Source organism: Barbus barbus (genome assembly GCF_936440315.1).
Source record: "Barbus barbus genome assembly, chromosome: 34".
NCBI lineage: Eukaryota > Metazoa > Chordata > Actinopteri > Cypriniformes > Cyprinidae > Barbus > Barbus barbus.
The window spans coordinates 23,418,149-23,435,124 of NC_136762.1; the positions used below are offsets into that span (position 1 = coordinate 23,418,149).

Sequence of the window (16,976 nt, forward strand, 5' to 3'; positions counted from 1 at the left end):
TTGTATAAACATTTATTATTTCTAAAAGACTGTGCAGTTAAAGATGTAATTCTTAATGCTAACTGGCTCTCCCATACATAATCTGCTCTTTAAAACATACAGTCAGCCCTGGGGGTGTACATGTGTGCGTTTGTCCCTATTTCTAAGGAAAAATGTTTTCCTGCACCGCTAAAACAAACACACACACTGTGCTCTCACATGACTGAGAGAATCAGCCCATTCATGGCCCCTGTCACCACAGTGACCTCTCTTCTGACTGTGAGCGAGTGTGTGTGGGCATCCCAAACTGTTTGTGTCCCCTGACTGATGACATCACAGTCTGCCACCGAAGTCTCTCTGAAACTCTTGTCACATGTAGTTGGGTGAGGGCCAGGGAATTAAACTCACAAAACACACATCTACACGCACACTAATTTACTATCTGACTGAAGATGACATTTCATGTTTCATGACTCATGGCTCATGAGGTTCAACACACACACACACACACACAAATAAGTCTCAGTCCAGGATTGTTTATGCTAATTTTAACTCAATTATGGTCCGAACTCTCTCTGAAAGCATCAAACACATAATATTCAGTTGCAGGTTTACAATCATCATATTGTAATTTCATTTGTTTGAAAATTACATGCTTATTCCACACGTCTTATTTAAAATTGCAGTCCTATATTTCACTTATTCTAAAACCAAAAAGTAAAAAACCTTGGCAAAATTCACTGTTGTAATCATAATGTCTGCCAAAATAGTTAATCCAGTTATTGCTATAATAAAAAATTAATTTAAAAAAAAATTATAAAATGAATCTCTCATTCAAACATAGCATACAGCCTTCAGAATCAGAATTCCACATAGTTACATTTGAGAAGTGCCTAATTCCAAGTTTTACTGAAGTAACAATAACTGTTATTTTGGCACAAATTACAGTTACCAGGGCCACTGTATATTCATAAAGGGATGGTAATGGAATAGTTCGCTAAAAATAACACTGAGATTTTATTTTAGAGGTTCACTTCACATAGTTTGTGTCAGACACTGAATACTTCTTTTAGGTTTTCACTTTCTTATCAACTAACATTAGTAATATACTAAATAGCAAGGTGTGATCTGTTTTTTGTTGTTGTTTTTTTGCATGTATGCTAGTGTCTGCATATAGTGGTACACTCTAATTTTTCCAAAAATAAAAATAAAAGCAAAGCCTTGCCTTTACCTCTAAAGCTTCTCAACACACACAATTCTGGACTGTATGAGTACTCTGCTGATGATGAAATACATGTTATGCACAATGGAGGCATTTGATAGTGTGTCAATATAAAAACAAAATATGCTTAGTAATACTTATTCTTTAAATTAGATTCTATTAAAAAAATATATATATATTGGTTAAAAAACACACTAGAAGTGAGAATAAGTTTCCCCACTCCCAACCTCATGTTTCATTCCAGATAATAGGCTACTGAAATCTGAATTTTCTCCTATCTAATTAAGAATAACTAATGGAACTAATGATTTAGCCACAACCACCTTGGGATTGATGTCAAACTGAACTTGTCTTGACTAATCTGCTTTGATTTGACAAGATGCTGGGTAACTGAGCATCATCTTCAAGAAGGAGGTTTGCGAATTCCAAATTCGGAATGATCTGGAATGGATTATTAGATCCAGAAAATGTTTTTCACTTTTATGTGCAATATGCATCAGCAGGTTGGTGGTGGCCTGTGGGCGTGCCCTGATGATGTGCTCAGCCTTTATTACTTACGCCTGTACGCGTTTGAGTCATAGTTTAGTCCAGTATTATGGCATTGCATCCGTCTACGACACACAGCTGATGTCAAGTCAAGATTATTTATATAGCGCTTTTAACAATGCAAATGGTGTCAAAGCAGCTTTACATCGGCTTGATATAAAGCAGGGTGGCTTTATATCAGCTTTACAGTATTTAGACGGGGAAATAGTTTGTCGAAATGCCGTGCCTCCCTGTTCTATAAACCCACGTTTTATGGACAGTCCTGTAAACTTGTGATCCAGTGTCATCCAACCTGCCCTACTTTTTAACAAATCGCCGTAATGCATTACGATCTGTTGTTTGATAATAAAATTGTGATTCTTAACTTTATTTCTTAAAATAATAAACTAAGTAATCAATATCAATCAAATGGATGCCAACATCGGAAACAACTCCATAAAACTCTTTCATATCTACAACTGGCACTGGAAGTCAAGCACCTCGGTTTGATTCTTATAATGTTAAGAATGAATTTGGAGCATTTCACAACTCAAGTCAACAACGTTTAGATCAGACGTAAATAAAAAGAATTCAACAATAATTAATCGAATCGAAGCACGAATGTGTTTTTTTTTCCTGTCTGAAGCGTACCATCCCATTTATTCAACTTCAAATGATTAATAAACAAATAAAAAGATCAAAGGAGCCGTCGACCAAGATCGTAACAAAATGTAGCAAAAATCTACGCAACTCAAATCGATGCACACATTGGCGAACATATGATTAAACGATGCAAAACGCTCACCTTTAGAACAGAATATTCCAAATGGAATGGAATGTCTGAGGCCAGTTCTGGAGAATTCACGGAAACTAAATGTTAAAGTTATCTGTCCGCGTCTCGGGTTGAACTCCAAACACCGGTCAGGTTTCAATCACAGTAAGAAGGCAACAGCTGAGCCTTTATCCCCCTTCAAATGTCCATCGCAGTCTTTCATTCGACACGGTGCAGGTGAACAGCTCTAGTCCGCTTCCTGATTCTTTCAGCAGGCTGAGAGAAACAAGCGATCGCTCGATTTTTTTCCCTGTTTGCTATGTGCACCCTCCCTTTCCACACGTAACCGCTATGTTGTCAACAGTCCACAAACAGCCGAACTTCTGAGCCGTGATTTCACCCGGAAATAGACAGAATGTGAGTTTACGCAGTCGAGAATGTGTTAAATGTCGTGTAAATATCTCCACGCAGACTAGGCCCTGTGAACTGCGTGACTCTCACTCCTCTAACGCACCTGTCAACTTCTTCCCTTAACAACACTCTTTCATTAAATTCATTTGTTGCGATTTCAGCTGTTTTGGATGTTTGTTTTCAAGTAGTATTTACTTATTATTTAATTTAACTCATATAGTGTACGTTGTTACTAATTATAATGAGCATGATGACGATGAGGGATTTATGGGGAAATAATAAAATTAAACCGAAGTTTCACTCGAACTATTTAACGAGCGAGTTTTCTTAATCAATGCTATATTCTTCCATAAGTAGTTCCTGAAAAAAGGACCTGTTACGCCTGACATCTAGTGCGTTGTTTTTTGAGATTTGCTGACCTCTAATGGTGATATTGCAAATTTGGGCTGGGAAAAAAATATTTTAATATTCACCCTAATCATGCATGACTTTATTTCTTCTGTGGAATATAAAAGAAGATGATAGGCAAATTGGCAGCCTCAATGACCATTCATTCAGTTCTTAGCGTATCTAATTTAATAAAATTGACAGAATAAGAATGAAAAGAAATAAAAAGAAAATCTGCAGAAAAACGGAAAAGGAAACTTTTCATGAGGACATTATATCCGTTAAGTTTATAGACATTTGATTTAACCCTAAAACACAATACAATGCAGTACTTAATTAAAAACACAGGGGAAACATCTGCGAAAAATGAATGCTGAAATTTCCTTTATATAAACACATACATTGGACCCTATATTTTTGACCCCATACTTACCCTTACTGCATGGCCTTCCCAGTACAGAATTGGTCGCCATTACCAGAGAAAAAAACTTTTCCTCATTAGAGCAGAATGTCACTGAAAGGATTAGGAAGTGCTGTAATTCTGAAAGTTTATTGTTAAAAAATAAATGTATGGATTCATATAAAATTTTCATAATGAAATGATGTTTTTAAGTAGTTGCCTGTATTCAAAAACAACTTTTCCAAATTTACAGGATCAACATTTTACCGTGTTTTCTTTCATGTTCTCCCATTAGAAGACTTAGATTAGAGACAAAAGTTCTCATTGTGCTTTCCAGGTGTTTGGGCCAGCTGAGGTCTTTATAGTTTGCAGTAATAGATCCTTATTTGTTATAATGGTGGTTCTGGTGCTGCAGTCATTTTAATTCAGAAGACTGTCTTCCTGATGCACTTACTTTTGCTCATGTTTCAGTTAGAAATGATCAGATCTAAATTTCCTGATAAGCATTTCCAAACCTTCCTAAACCTTCTCCAGTCATTCCTGTGGTGAGCGGAGGCAGAAATAGGACTGGTGGAGCAGATCAAGTTTCAAAGCACAAGCTCTCTTTCAGTCATCCCACAGATGACTCCATACATGTAGAACTGTGTGTGTGTGTGTGTGTGTGTGTGGTTGTATATACATGAAGGAATGTGTTTGGTATTTACTTAGAGAATGATGAAATGTATTATTATTTGCAACTGAGTTGTTAATGTCTGAAAGGTGCATTTTATATGAATGTTTTAGGTTAAAATGCGCCACATATTAGTTGATATTAAATGGGTGGACCCACAAGCAGCATGCTTCCATTATTCACCCATTCCATTCTTATTTCATTAAACATTCCGTAAACGGGATCCAAACCAGTCCTAACTCCTAATCTTATCAGCTGTAACTAGACACACATGAGACTTGAAAGCAGCCCCCATGCCTAGGCGTGTAATTATGGGTATCGTAATATAATCTTTTTTTTTTTTTTTTTTTTAATTTTGAACCTTGGCCAAGAGGTATGTAATTGTTTGAAAGGGCATTTTTTGCTTCTAAATTAGATTACAAACCTTTAAGATCTCAATTGCAGAAAGGGCTTGTGCTGAGGTGGTAAACTAGGTATAGGTAGATGGAGGCTATTAAAAGACTGCCATGGCTTTATTTAAAGGGATGGCTGTCCAAAATTCATCATTTACTCACCCTCAATTTGTTAAAAACCTGCTGGAATTTCTTTCTTCTGCTGAACACAAAACACATTTTTAAGAGTGTTAGTAGCCAAACAGTTTCTGGTTATTATTATTATTATTATTTATTTTCTTTTATGGAGGTCAATGGGGACCAGCAGCTGTTTGGTTACCTACATTCCTCAAAATATGTTAGTTTATGTTCAAGAGAAGAAAATAACTAATTTAGGTTTGGAACAACTTCAGGGTGAGTAAATGACAGACTTTTCAGTATACTTTATTTTACGGTGTCCTTTTTACACGTTACATGTAGGCTACTTACTATTAAATAACAAAACATTATGCATAATTACCTGCAAAGAAACCCCAAGCCAAATCCTAACCATATAGGTAGTACACATAGTTAATCATTACTCGGTTAATTAATGTTAATGAATTATTAATTAATATTAATTATTATTACTCAGTTCTTAAACGCTACAGGGTTGAACCACTCTATAATGACAGCTGTACAAGTCAATGTCGGAAAAGGATGTTAGTAGAATATTAATGTCAGCACATAGTTTGCTGATTCAAATTCAGGAAATGTGTGTAATGTAAAGTCCACTGAGGTAATCTGAATGCGAATCCTGTTTTATTGATAAATTATTATTTATTTATCCTTCAGTTTTCCAGGAAAGTCCCATTGAGATTAAAGGAAATCTCTTCTTCTGAGGAGTCCTGGCTGAGATGACCGTACAACAGTTTCACATAAAATAAAAACATAAAATAAAATAAACATACACACACACACACAACAAAATTATATATGACCAAAGTAAAACAGTAATCATGAATCAACTAATTAATTAAAACAGCAACAAGGTTCATTCATTACATACTGCAATAAGAAGGACTTGCTTCTAATGGAGTAATAATTTGAAAATCGTCCACAACCAAGGAGCATAGTAAGAGAAAGCTGATTTTCCATATTCTGAATGCACCCTGGGTACTTCCAACGAAATCCCAATTGATTATCTGGTGGAATAGTTCTTTCTAAGGAAGCATAAAAGACTAGTAATATAATTTGGAGGCATTGTGGCAATGCCTTTACAGTAGACAACAACATATGTGATTTCCTTCTTTGATTATAAGCATGATACAAAAATAAACAGAACTAAAGAATAACATGAGCACCTGAATGTGAGGACTACACTTGAACAGAACCTGACTATACACCATAAAAAGACTTGACAAACTCACCAGCAGCAGCTTACAAAAAAATAGACAAGACATTAAAGAGACTGAAACATGAAGGCTATACACACAAGGAATAATGACATAAGATGCACCTGGAAGTCAGCACCTCGAGCGGAGCTGCAGAGCTTCAAGAACACTTGAATGTAAGAACTAGACTTGAAGAGAACTTGACTAAAACGATAAACAGACTTGACACCAACAGCGGGTTACACAAACAAAGATAGACAAGAGTCTAAAGGAAACATGAGGACTAATGACATAAGACACACCTTAAAGTAATCAAGACAAAAGCATTGTAAGCTTAAGTACATCGCAGACACATTGAAACCAATGGAGCTATGATCATCTTAAGCTTATACGATGCTTTTGGGAAACACAGCCCAGAACAAGACACATTAAGCAAAGGTAGCATGTGACGTGATCACATGAGAGACAGGGAATTACATGACGAAAGGCAACATGATTATGACATAATGACAAAATAAAAGATATACATATACAAAGCCTAAAACAGATGTGACAATGGGCAAGAAATATTAAAGGTTAAAGGGATCATAATCCTTCTTCCTATAAGACTAATTCTGAATTTGTGTCAAGTCAATTAACATATTTTAAAAATTTAACTAAATGTAACTGAAAGACAAAAGAAACTAACTCTGTGATTAGCCTGAAGGTAACCTTTGATTATCTGCATCTTTTCTCAACTTCTAATAGAGATATATTTGAATGTCATTGTTCTTATAAACCAAAATTGATAGATTGATTGATTGATTGACTGAAAATCTTGTGTTGACATTCATACTGTTCAATAATATACAACCGCATGATAACATTTTAGTGACCTTGGCTACCTGAGGTCATTCCGAGGTTCCTGCGTGATTTAGCAAGAATCTCTTTTATTATCTTCTAAATGAAAATGACATACTTATTTATAGCTGACCATTTTTGAACCTCATTATGGACACATGCATGTTCTTCCAAGGGTGAAGAGGTCACCCATACAAACTTTTGTGTACATTTCCCATTTGTAAACAACTGTGTCATATCATAATAGCTACACCCCAATAATAATTCTGGCATAGAAATGCTTATTTAGTGTCATCTATTGTTCATCAAAGCCAATAACAGAAAACATCACGTAGGGTGAATCTTCACTCCATGCCCAAATGTAAAAGGAGGAAAATGATAAAAATTAAACCACTCATCTAACTGACCAAATTATTTTGGATTCGGACAAAAGTCATGTGCTTCATAACAATCGCCGGATTTTGTGCAAATCAAATATCTGGCTATTTTCCTGTGTATAACAAATACAGCTGACCCCTGTCTCCTTTTCAATAGGCGCGGGGCGATGGCGCTCGTGAAAACCACTGCTGTTCAGTTTAAAGATGAAGTATTGGGTTTCCCAAGAATCCTGGGAATTCAATTGTGTACCCAAGCACTGGGAAACCGACAACCTGTGCTGTGACACCAGATCAGTCAGGTCAACCAGCGGAAACCCCAGGACCATCATAAACCTAATCTATTCGTCAAACTGTGGGCGCAAAATCTCCTGGATTAACACTCGCTCAGACTCTTCTGATGCGCCTTGTCAAATGCTGTGTGCTCAAATGAATAATTTGGCCCCATTCATCTTGTTAGTTTTTAATCTGTCAGCGCCAAACCCACGACCTGGTAAAAATTTTAAGCCCAGACAATTTATTACACTTTTGTGGATTTCATTTTAGATATGAATACAGTTTAGTAATATGTAGCTACACTGTAAAAAAAAAAGAAAAAAAAAGTTGAGCCAACTTAAAATTTTAAGGCAACCAGCTTCAGCAGAATTTTGAGTTCTCTCAACTTATTTTTGTAGGAGCCGGGAGTCGGAAATGGGCACAACACCGGTTAACCTACACTCACTCAGCGATATGTGAACAGCAGCCTCATTCAAAACCTCCAAACAGGGTGACATACTTTTATTAATGTCTGATTTACTTCATTTAATATTATTTGAATATTCGAATGGATAAATTAATTTTAAACATAAAGCGCAATGATGGATAGAGTGGATAATTGCTATACTCAAAATAGGCCAAGTATCATGTAGCCTACCCAACTGAAATTCCTAGGAAATTAAAATGCTATGGGTAGAACAAACATGCTGTTGGCTGTCGGTTCTCAGAGGGTAATGACGCCTGTCTTATAGGCTTTTAATTAATTTGTGCTTAACGATCTATTAGCCTACACAATTAGACCTAGGCCTACCCTACTGCTTTTAGGGGGTTCATGTTTCTCCCGTTTTTATCGCACTACAGAGTGCAGAATATTGCCCTCTTAAATATTTCCACTCCCACTGAATTTCACGCATAAAGTTGTTTTGTAAATTTGTTTGTAGGCTACCAGTCTACGTCCACACAAATGACTAGGCTAATTCATTTTTTATTTAATTTAATTTGAATAAATCAATTAATTATTAGTTTAAACAAACGTAGAAGCAATATTAATGAATGTTTTCTATTTTTTGTCATTTGGCAGACATAGCTGTATTAAATTTACATGCAATTTTGCAGTTGTCCAGCAGGTGGCTGCACGTGTCCGTGTCCTTACGATGCGCTTTCCCTCGCGGATGTAGACGCTACTGATGTAAAGATGCTTTTTGAGAAACGGCCCTAACTCTAAGATTCGTAAGATTGTTTCTATGGCTTACGATGCTTTTAGGAAACGTAGATATGAACCAAGCAGCCTAATTGTGTAAAAGTGGGCTATAATCTGAACAAAATCACAAGAATATATTTAGACTATGTTAAACAGTTTGTTGAATATATGAAATATTAAAATAACATTTTTTAAATAATATTGATAACATTAAGCAAATAGCCCTAATAAAGTTGACCTATAATCGATTGACAATTCAGCACTTCGTTAACAGACGCTCAAATTGTTGTTGTTATATAATTAGCCCTATAAAAGACATACTGATATAAATGGATAACAATTGGTTTATAAATTATTGCAAATATTGGAAAGGCTACAGTGGATTAGCTGCTATTATTCTCAACTAATTTAGGATAATTGAAAGGGATTTTTGTTGAATGTATTGCTATATATGATCTTTGTCCTGTACGTGAACTGTTTTGTGGATACACCTGTGATCAACCCCGTCAAAACAATTTTTAAGAAGGCGCAAAGTAATTTTTTGACAACATTCCCCGATGCGTTTTTTGGGGACATACAAAATAGCTTAGGCTATATATAGCCTATACTTTTAAAGGGGGCCCACCTTTACTCCCACTGGCCCTGAGCATCCTGCATGCGGGTGTATTATGTGATAGGCTACACACCTGGCACCTGAAAATGACTGTAGTGGCAGACGGATGGGGGTGAGGAGACATGAAAACTAAACAATTATTATAGGATACATTCAATCAACGAACAACATACCTTCTCAATAAAGCAGTTAATGTTCTTGGTCTTCTGCCGTTGTTGTCCTTCTTCTTCTTGTTATTAAAAGTTACATCTTTTACAATTGCGTATCTGGGAGTTTAGTAATGTATATGTCCACATATCCGTACAGTCCTAAAAATTCTTTGGCCATTATCGTTAACTCAACGAATAGCCAACACTAGAAAAATATAGGTCTAATGCCTTTTTTTTTTTTAACTTTTAAAACACGGTATCTTTAGCCTACATGACAAAATATGTTTTCCAGAAACACCGAATGAGTCAGACACACTCCTTATCCTAAGTTCCAGCCTCATGCTTCGCGAACAGAGGAAGTCGGTAAACACTTTGTAATTAACTTAATCAAATAATCATTAAGAAACATAATTGTAAAATCTGTTTATCAAAGTTTCATTACATGTCTAATTATTTCAGTGCAGATTAAGTATAATTTAATACACATTCGATATTATGTGAATAAGTTTTTAATGTTTATTTGATTAATCAAAAGGGGTTATTTTGTTTACGTAGACTTTTCTTTATGTTATGTAAAATTAAGAGTGCAAAAACATGCTCTTTTTTTAACTGGTAGCCTAGTATTATGGGGCTTTGATAATAATTGTTATCAGTTTCGATTAACCTCGTTTTTGACAAGTTTTTTTTTTTCAGATAAGCATATTCACTGTCTAATTAATAAATGCAACGACAAACGTGCATTGCATTACAACAACCGTGTACTTCTAATATACAGGCACGAAATAAAAAGCGACAACATGCGAAACTATTCCTATATGAAATAGGGCCTAGTTGTTAAAAAATATGTTAAAATTGTTAATTGTTGACACCACATGCAGGCAATAGTTTTGAATAGCATAAGCACAACAATATTTTGTCATTTTTGTAGTGTATGACATTGATTCGACAGGGCTAAATATTTACAACTTCAGCAAAATAATTTGTCCCAACAGATTACGCAATTTGTCCTCATCTACAGGCTCCATTTAGCTTTACGTACTCGGATAAAAACGACTGTTTATAGGCTTCTGAATCACGAATAGCTTGCATTACACGAGCAACTTTATGGTGCAAAGAAATTGTTTTAGTTCTATTTAGAAATGATTTGCTTATAGTAATTTATCTCTCGTAACTATTAATCTCTAAATTACACGCCTGTATAAAAGTAAAATAGGTTGCTACAAAGATTAAATAATTAGTTGAAGGCCAGATCTGCAGTTGGCTGAAATCCTAAACAAATCACCTTGTTATAAAATTATAATAATGATAATGATAATAATAATAATAATCGCTGAATTATACTGTATAAATTATAAAATCCAAAACAATTGTTAAGTTCACAAAGTGTTTATTAAAGAATAAAAACTAGACCTATTAAAAAAGATTAAAAAAAAGATTGAAAAGTGCTAGTTAAACATGGCCCCAATGTGTCATATACATTAAAAATCTTTCTTTTTTTCTTTTTACAAAGTACAAAAGTCCAAACTGGCAGTCACGTGCTCTGACCCCTATATGAGACCATTAAACACTGAAACAAGAGGCCAAAACACAGGTGTGTACACTTCGGTTTGTATACCTGTCCAGAGCTCCACTGTATCCTTACACATTCAAAAGCGAATAGAAGAAAGAAAGAAAAAAGGGTTCAGAACCCAATACTTCACTCCAGAGGCACTGACAGAATGGATTCAGGTAAACATGAATTGTAATTCCATGTTGATTATACATTCAATCTGCTGGTCATCCTCTCATCTGTTTGAACTCTTTATACACATTCAGAACATAAATGTCCACGAGTCTCCTGTGAAGGAAAATGTGATCTTTATTCCCTGCATCAGGCAGGCTATTCTCGCCCAGAAAGCCCGTGCTTCCACAGTTTGCGGCTCCAGTAAAAGTTTTTCCTTCTTATCAGTCTTAAATCAGCAGAAATTTATGAAATGCCTTTGTGTTTTTTTTTAAATCGATGGACCTTGTTTTTATTGTCTTTTAGCAAGAATGTTAATGTCTTTGGTCTCATGCTCGCAGCCGAGCTATATATCAATCCGCGCGTGTAGCGCGGAGTGTTTGCTCTCGTGGTCCCAGTACGAGCAGTGCATCATGGAGAGTTCTGCGGGTTGACGCGAGCAAGCAAACTGCAGCCCTGTTCCGTTACCGGTGGACACCGGAGGGGCTGCAGCCGTGGCGGGACTCAGCTGCTGCGCGTGCGGGAGCGCATGAGGGTGCGTGTGATGGTGGAGATGATGGTGGCTCATTCCATTGTAGGTGTTCATCATGCCCGGGAGACCTGTGCTCTGCGCCCGCGAGTACGGATTGTACGAGGACGGCGCGGACAAGCCTTTCACGTTAACGGGACTTAAGTTCCCGCTGCTCATCTGACAGGAGGTATAGGGCATAGGTGCAGGAGACCACGAGTTATTGATAAACCCTGACTGCAGGTATTTGGGCGGAGAGAGGTAACCGTACCCGTCACCGCCGAAGAGAGATTTCCCAGGCTGGAAATGGGTCGGTGGAGGCCTGAACGGTCTCTTCATGCGTCGCCGTCGCCGGTAGTTGCCCTTTTCGAACATATCCTCGCATGCCGGGTCCAGGGTCCAGTAGTTGCCCTTTCGCTCGCCGCCGCCCTCCCGAGGCACCTTGATGAAGCACTCGTTGAGTGACAGGTTGTGTCGGATGCTGTTCTGCCATCCTTTTTTGTTCTTCTCGTAGAATGGAAACTTACTGATGATGTACTGATAGATGCCGGACAGCGTGAGACGCTTCTCTGAGCTCTCGCGGATTGCCATCGCGATTAACGCCACGTAGGAGTACGGTGGTTTCTGGGTCGGGTCGGATTTGTCCGGTCCCTTCTCGGGAGGGGTTTCCTCTTTTGTTCGGTCTTTCTCTGCTGAGCTCGAGGTAGTGTCCATGAGTATCATGCCGTTATCCTCGGGGCCTGGGTAGGTGGCCATCATTGCGCACGCAAACCTACACCAAAACAAAACCGTGGACTAATAAAAAACAGCTCAGCAATGCAAAATGGTCTTGATTACAGTTTAAATCGTCAGACTACAATCATGTAAAGACTTTCTTCCTTCTTTTTTTGTAGCCTACGTGGGCAGCTTAATGTCAGCGTTAAAGGTTTTTCAAAGTTCTTGCGCTTCAGAGTTTCTCTTCAACTAGATACCCACGGAGAAGGAGGGCAAATTGTGGTTTGGTTTCTCCTTAAGCCCGCCTTTTCTTTCCTTCACACACTCCCTCACATTCACATATATTTGATGCGGTAGGACATAAGCTTCCTGATTCGTATGCTTCGAAAGCGATTTATCTGTTTTGCTTCATACCCTCTAAATTCTGAACTGTGTCTCTCACCACAACAATTGAACCAACAACTGGAAACCGACACAGTTTTAGAAGACATAATTAGTTCATATAACAGGTGCAGGAGCTGAACTGTTATACAAGGTTCTGCGCAGTCAAAGCACTTTTAAAATTAACCAGCCTTCGTCCTCAAATAGAAAACGTGATTTAATGAAAAGGAATTATAAACTAATATTTAAAAACAATATTACAAACTGATATTTTTACTACTATTTTTAGTAGCTAGTTATATTTGTAGGCTATAGTAGTAGTTAAATCTGAGATCACTACCATACTTCTTCCAACTATGTCTTTCAGGCTTACCTCCTATTGGATTAACTTGAACCTTATTTGACATAGGCTATATTCCTAGTTTTTATTTATCTTGTTTTATGTGTCATTATTTATAGCGTAGCGCTGTATATTTGGCTCCTAATTGTTTTACATTCTTGTGTATTTCGTTAGCTATTCCCAAGATATTTTTGGACTAATCTAAGCGTTTGAATTGCTGCCGGTTCTGCTCATATCCAATTATAAGCATGTCGCTTTAAGTAAGAAAGTGTTAGTCAAGAACATGCCCAAATGTAAAGGATAATGTGACAAATCACTCATATGGGATCTGTTTTAGTGGATCACATTGCGCCACATTATTTATCTCCATTACGCAGATTAGTCCAAATGTGTGTCATGTAGGGGTCTGGATCTGAATAAAATTTGATTGTAGACAATATCATTTTATACAGCGAGACATGAAAGAACCTCCCTCTTTCAGCACCAACCATCTGTGCATGACTGATTTCTGGAGACATAGCCTGATGTTAAGTCGCAAATTATTCCCCAGAACAAGTCGCATGCCCTTAAATAAATTATGTATTTACATAAATCATTACATGCAGCTGACATGCATCTTTCTCCTTTGTTCTTATTAACTGAATATGGCAAAACAAATAGCCCCATGAAAAACCGTTCTGGTGAAAAAAACGCCTTTAATAGCCTAATTCGCAGTCTGTGTAGGCCTACGCAAATGTAGCCCACTTAGAAGGAGCAGGTTACAGGTTAACTGCATATTTAGGAATTGTAATAAATAGGCTACATATATATATATATATATATATATATATATATATATATATATATATATATATATATATATATATATATATATATATATATATAATTAAATTAATTTCTCTAGAAAAAAAAATTCTTAAGTTATTTTCCCCCTGTTTTATTAAAACCGTTTTTACACTTAGCCTATCAACCAACCAAACACAACATAATTCTTCAGTTCTACAGCGGATGCGACCATAGATAAATGTATCGGCGTAATTCTCCTCGTGCGTCTGTGTTTTAAAAAAATGGGTTAAGGCCTATTGTTTTTTTTTACAGGTCAGTTGCTGCCAGGTTTTTTAACGAGTCTTGGCCACTTGCCTACAATTGGTTATTCAACACAAGACAAGTTATGACCATTCTTCATCACCGTTGGACCTGACAGCTTCTTTACGGATGAAGTAGCTATTACTTAGCGAGCAATCCACGTGCTGGTTGATAAAGGCTACAACAAGTTAAGAGCTTGAGATCACAGTGATGGGATAAAATACATCATGATTCAATTTCATGAGGTGTGAAAAAATCAGGGAAAATTGTTAGACTACAAGCAGAAAATACGCACAATTGCCCAACATTATGAATTAGCCTAAGCCAATCTATTAAAATCAAATGTTAAAAGTATTATTATCGAATATTATAACATCCACGTTTTAAGATTCGTCAGTATTGGACAAATAGCCGTCGATACAAATGCACGATAGCCTCTACCCAAAATACAACTCAGTTCACCTTTAATCAGTGACGTAATTCTGCTCAAATGTGCAAATAACATAACAAGATTATTAAAGCAAATATTCGTTAATTAGGGTTAAGTAGCATATTTTCCGTATGGGGAAATTAATGAGAAAATCTTGAAAGAGGTTATTTAGAGTTGTTGAAATTAGTCAGTTGAACGCCTGTATTTATTCATTATAAATCGCTGTCAGCTTCACAGGTAGCCTACTATTTAAAATTTATTGTTTTAAATTATCAAAATAATGTAAATGTCTCTAGCATCCTGTCATAACATTTCAAGAACGTTTTGCTGTAATTAGTTACAGTAGGAATAAGCTAAACAGAGACATTTTTCACAAAATATTCTCGAAACAATTAACAAATCAAATATTTTCCACCAAGAAAAAGAAAAAATGTTTTTCTTTTAAAATAAATATAGGCCGACACACTGTTAATCAGATGGTAGTTGTAAAAACTCACCGTGGTTGTTAGCTCTCACCACGAGCCAAAGATTTGGAAAGATAGCAATAAAAATGCTCTTTCAGGTGTGAACAAGAGCCATCGTTTGTTACAGGCTCAGTGAGGAAAGGGATAGCGAGTAGGCTATGTGTGGAGAGGGAAGGAAGGAAGAGGGAGGAGAGGGAGAATAAGGAGAGAAATGTAGAATGCATTAGTTTGTGGTGCGTGCTTAAGTATATATACTGAAAGACAGAAATTCCCGTTCCCCGCACTTTCTGAAATCGGGTTAAGACTTGAGGTCAACGTTTGGGCGTGCGGGAGGTACACACTCGACTGTTTCACTATATTATGTGGACATTTCATAGACTTCCATTGTTTTTATAGTTTATTAGGTTAATGATCTTTTCTTTTGCTTAACCCATATAATGCATTTTAGGAAATATGGACAATAATCGCAATGCAAGTGGAAAGTGAATGTAAGGAAGGACTCATATGACTCATGATGTAATAAAAAAGTCTCATATGTTCTGATTAATAGGCTATGAGCTTACACTACACTTTTAAATAATATTTTTTTGCTCACGCAAACACAACCATACATAGGCTACGTTTAATATTAATTTCCATCAATGTACCATTGTCTTATCAAAAACCTGTTAATTGAGATCAGCTGAAATTTAAAAAAATAAATGTAACATTTGACTAACATCAATCTAACATCAAACTTTTTCTTGAAATAAGAGGAATTATCACAAAAACTGTTGATGTCCTTCCACAGATAATTTTCCTATTTAAAGGGAAAGGACAGACAGGGAGCAAAATGTGCATGCAGAGATGTGGAAATGAAGGAACGGAAAGAGGGATTAAGAGGGAGGGATGTTCTCCTGCTCCTATTGAGACAGGTGGACATCATCAAAGGATCACACACACACACACACACACACACACACACACACAGATACACAAGTCTGTGTTTGTGTGTGTGTGATCAATCTACAAAAAAATCAAAAATCAAAATAATGTTACACATTAAAATAAAATAAACAATTGGAAACAAAATAAACATACTTTATAATGTTAACATATTATTTTGTAACACAAAATGCATTTACACGCATGAAGAGAAAATGACAGTTTCACAGTTGACATGTTTAAATCCTCAAAGTTAATGGACCAAAGGTTTAACTCAGGTGAACAAGGTGTTTGTACGATGTTTGCCTGACACCCCCATGCCCTGCAGTTGCCAAGCTACCAGAGAATGTTCTTGGCAGTACAAAAGCCTACATGTGGGTGGCTATGAATTGTGGGAGATCTTATCGCATCATGACTCCATGACAACAAGAGACTAATGCATTCATGACACTGCAACCGTGTCACACAGCTGTTTGACTTTTTCTGTTCTCTTCATCTCCTCATCTCTCTTACACTCATCATGCATTAATTTTTCATCTTAATAATTAATGTAGCTTTCTCTCTGCTAAAAGTGTCTCATTTTGGATCTTGGCACACAAAAGGGTGCCTATAATGGTTGTGGTGTGGTATAGGTGTGAAAATACTGACATTGCCATAATACAGAATTAACGATCAGATCATTGAGGCACTGGAGATGTAGTATAACTGTGACATAAAACAATGATTCATTCGAGCATGTGGAAGTGAGTAAAATGTATTTGTGAAGTGTGTAATAGTTGTGCATCTGGTTATAAGTGTTCATATTTATTTGCACATGTGATTAAAATGGTGTGTGTTTGTGTGTGTGGTCTTTGCACACAGTGTGGA

At 36.5% G+C, this 16,976-nt stretch overlaps 2 protein-coding genes across 3 annotated transcripts in view; both read right to left on the reverse strand.

The window, feature by feature from the left end:
• The window catches only part of LOC306854315 (phosphatidylinositol 4,5-bisphosphate 3-kinase catalytic subunit beta isoform-like), a 47,483-nt gene extending 44,596 nt beyond the window's left edge, over positions 1-2,887 (reverse strand). The window contains exon 1 of one of the 2 annotated variants that reach the window (XM_079392214.1): positions 2,532-2,887. The gene's annotated coding sequence lies outside the window, so the exon portion shown is untranslated. The remainder of the gene's footprint in view (positions 1-2,531) is intronic. The other variant, XM_079392215.1, reaches the window with a different exon arrangement.
• Positions 2,888-10,917: 8,030 nt separating this feature from the next.
• LOC306854466 (forkhead box protein L2-like) lies at positions 10,918-15,324 on the reverse strand. The gene is made up of 2 exons (XM_079392504.1): positions 15,219-15,324; positions 10,918-12,542 (listed from the first exon to the last, which is right to left on the reverse strand). The coding sequence occupies exon 2, from the start codon at positions 12,527-12,529 to the stop codon at positions 11,609-11,611; it is 921 nt and encodes a 306-aa protein (XP_079248630.1). The 5' UTR covers positions 12,530-12,542; positions 15,219-15,324; the 3' UTR covers positions 10,918-11,608.
• Positions 15,325-16,976: the final 1,652 nt, after the last annotated feature.

What these genes read in the sequence shown, in the direction of transcription:
- LOC306854466 (XM_079392504.1), bottom strand. Translation starts at nt 12,529, where the DNA reads ATGATGGCCACCTACCCAGGCCCCGAGGATAACGGCATGATACTCATG.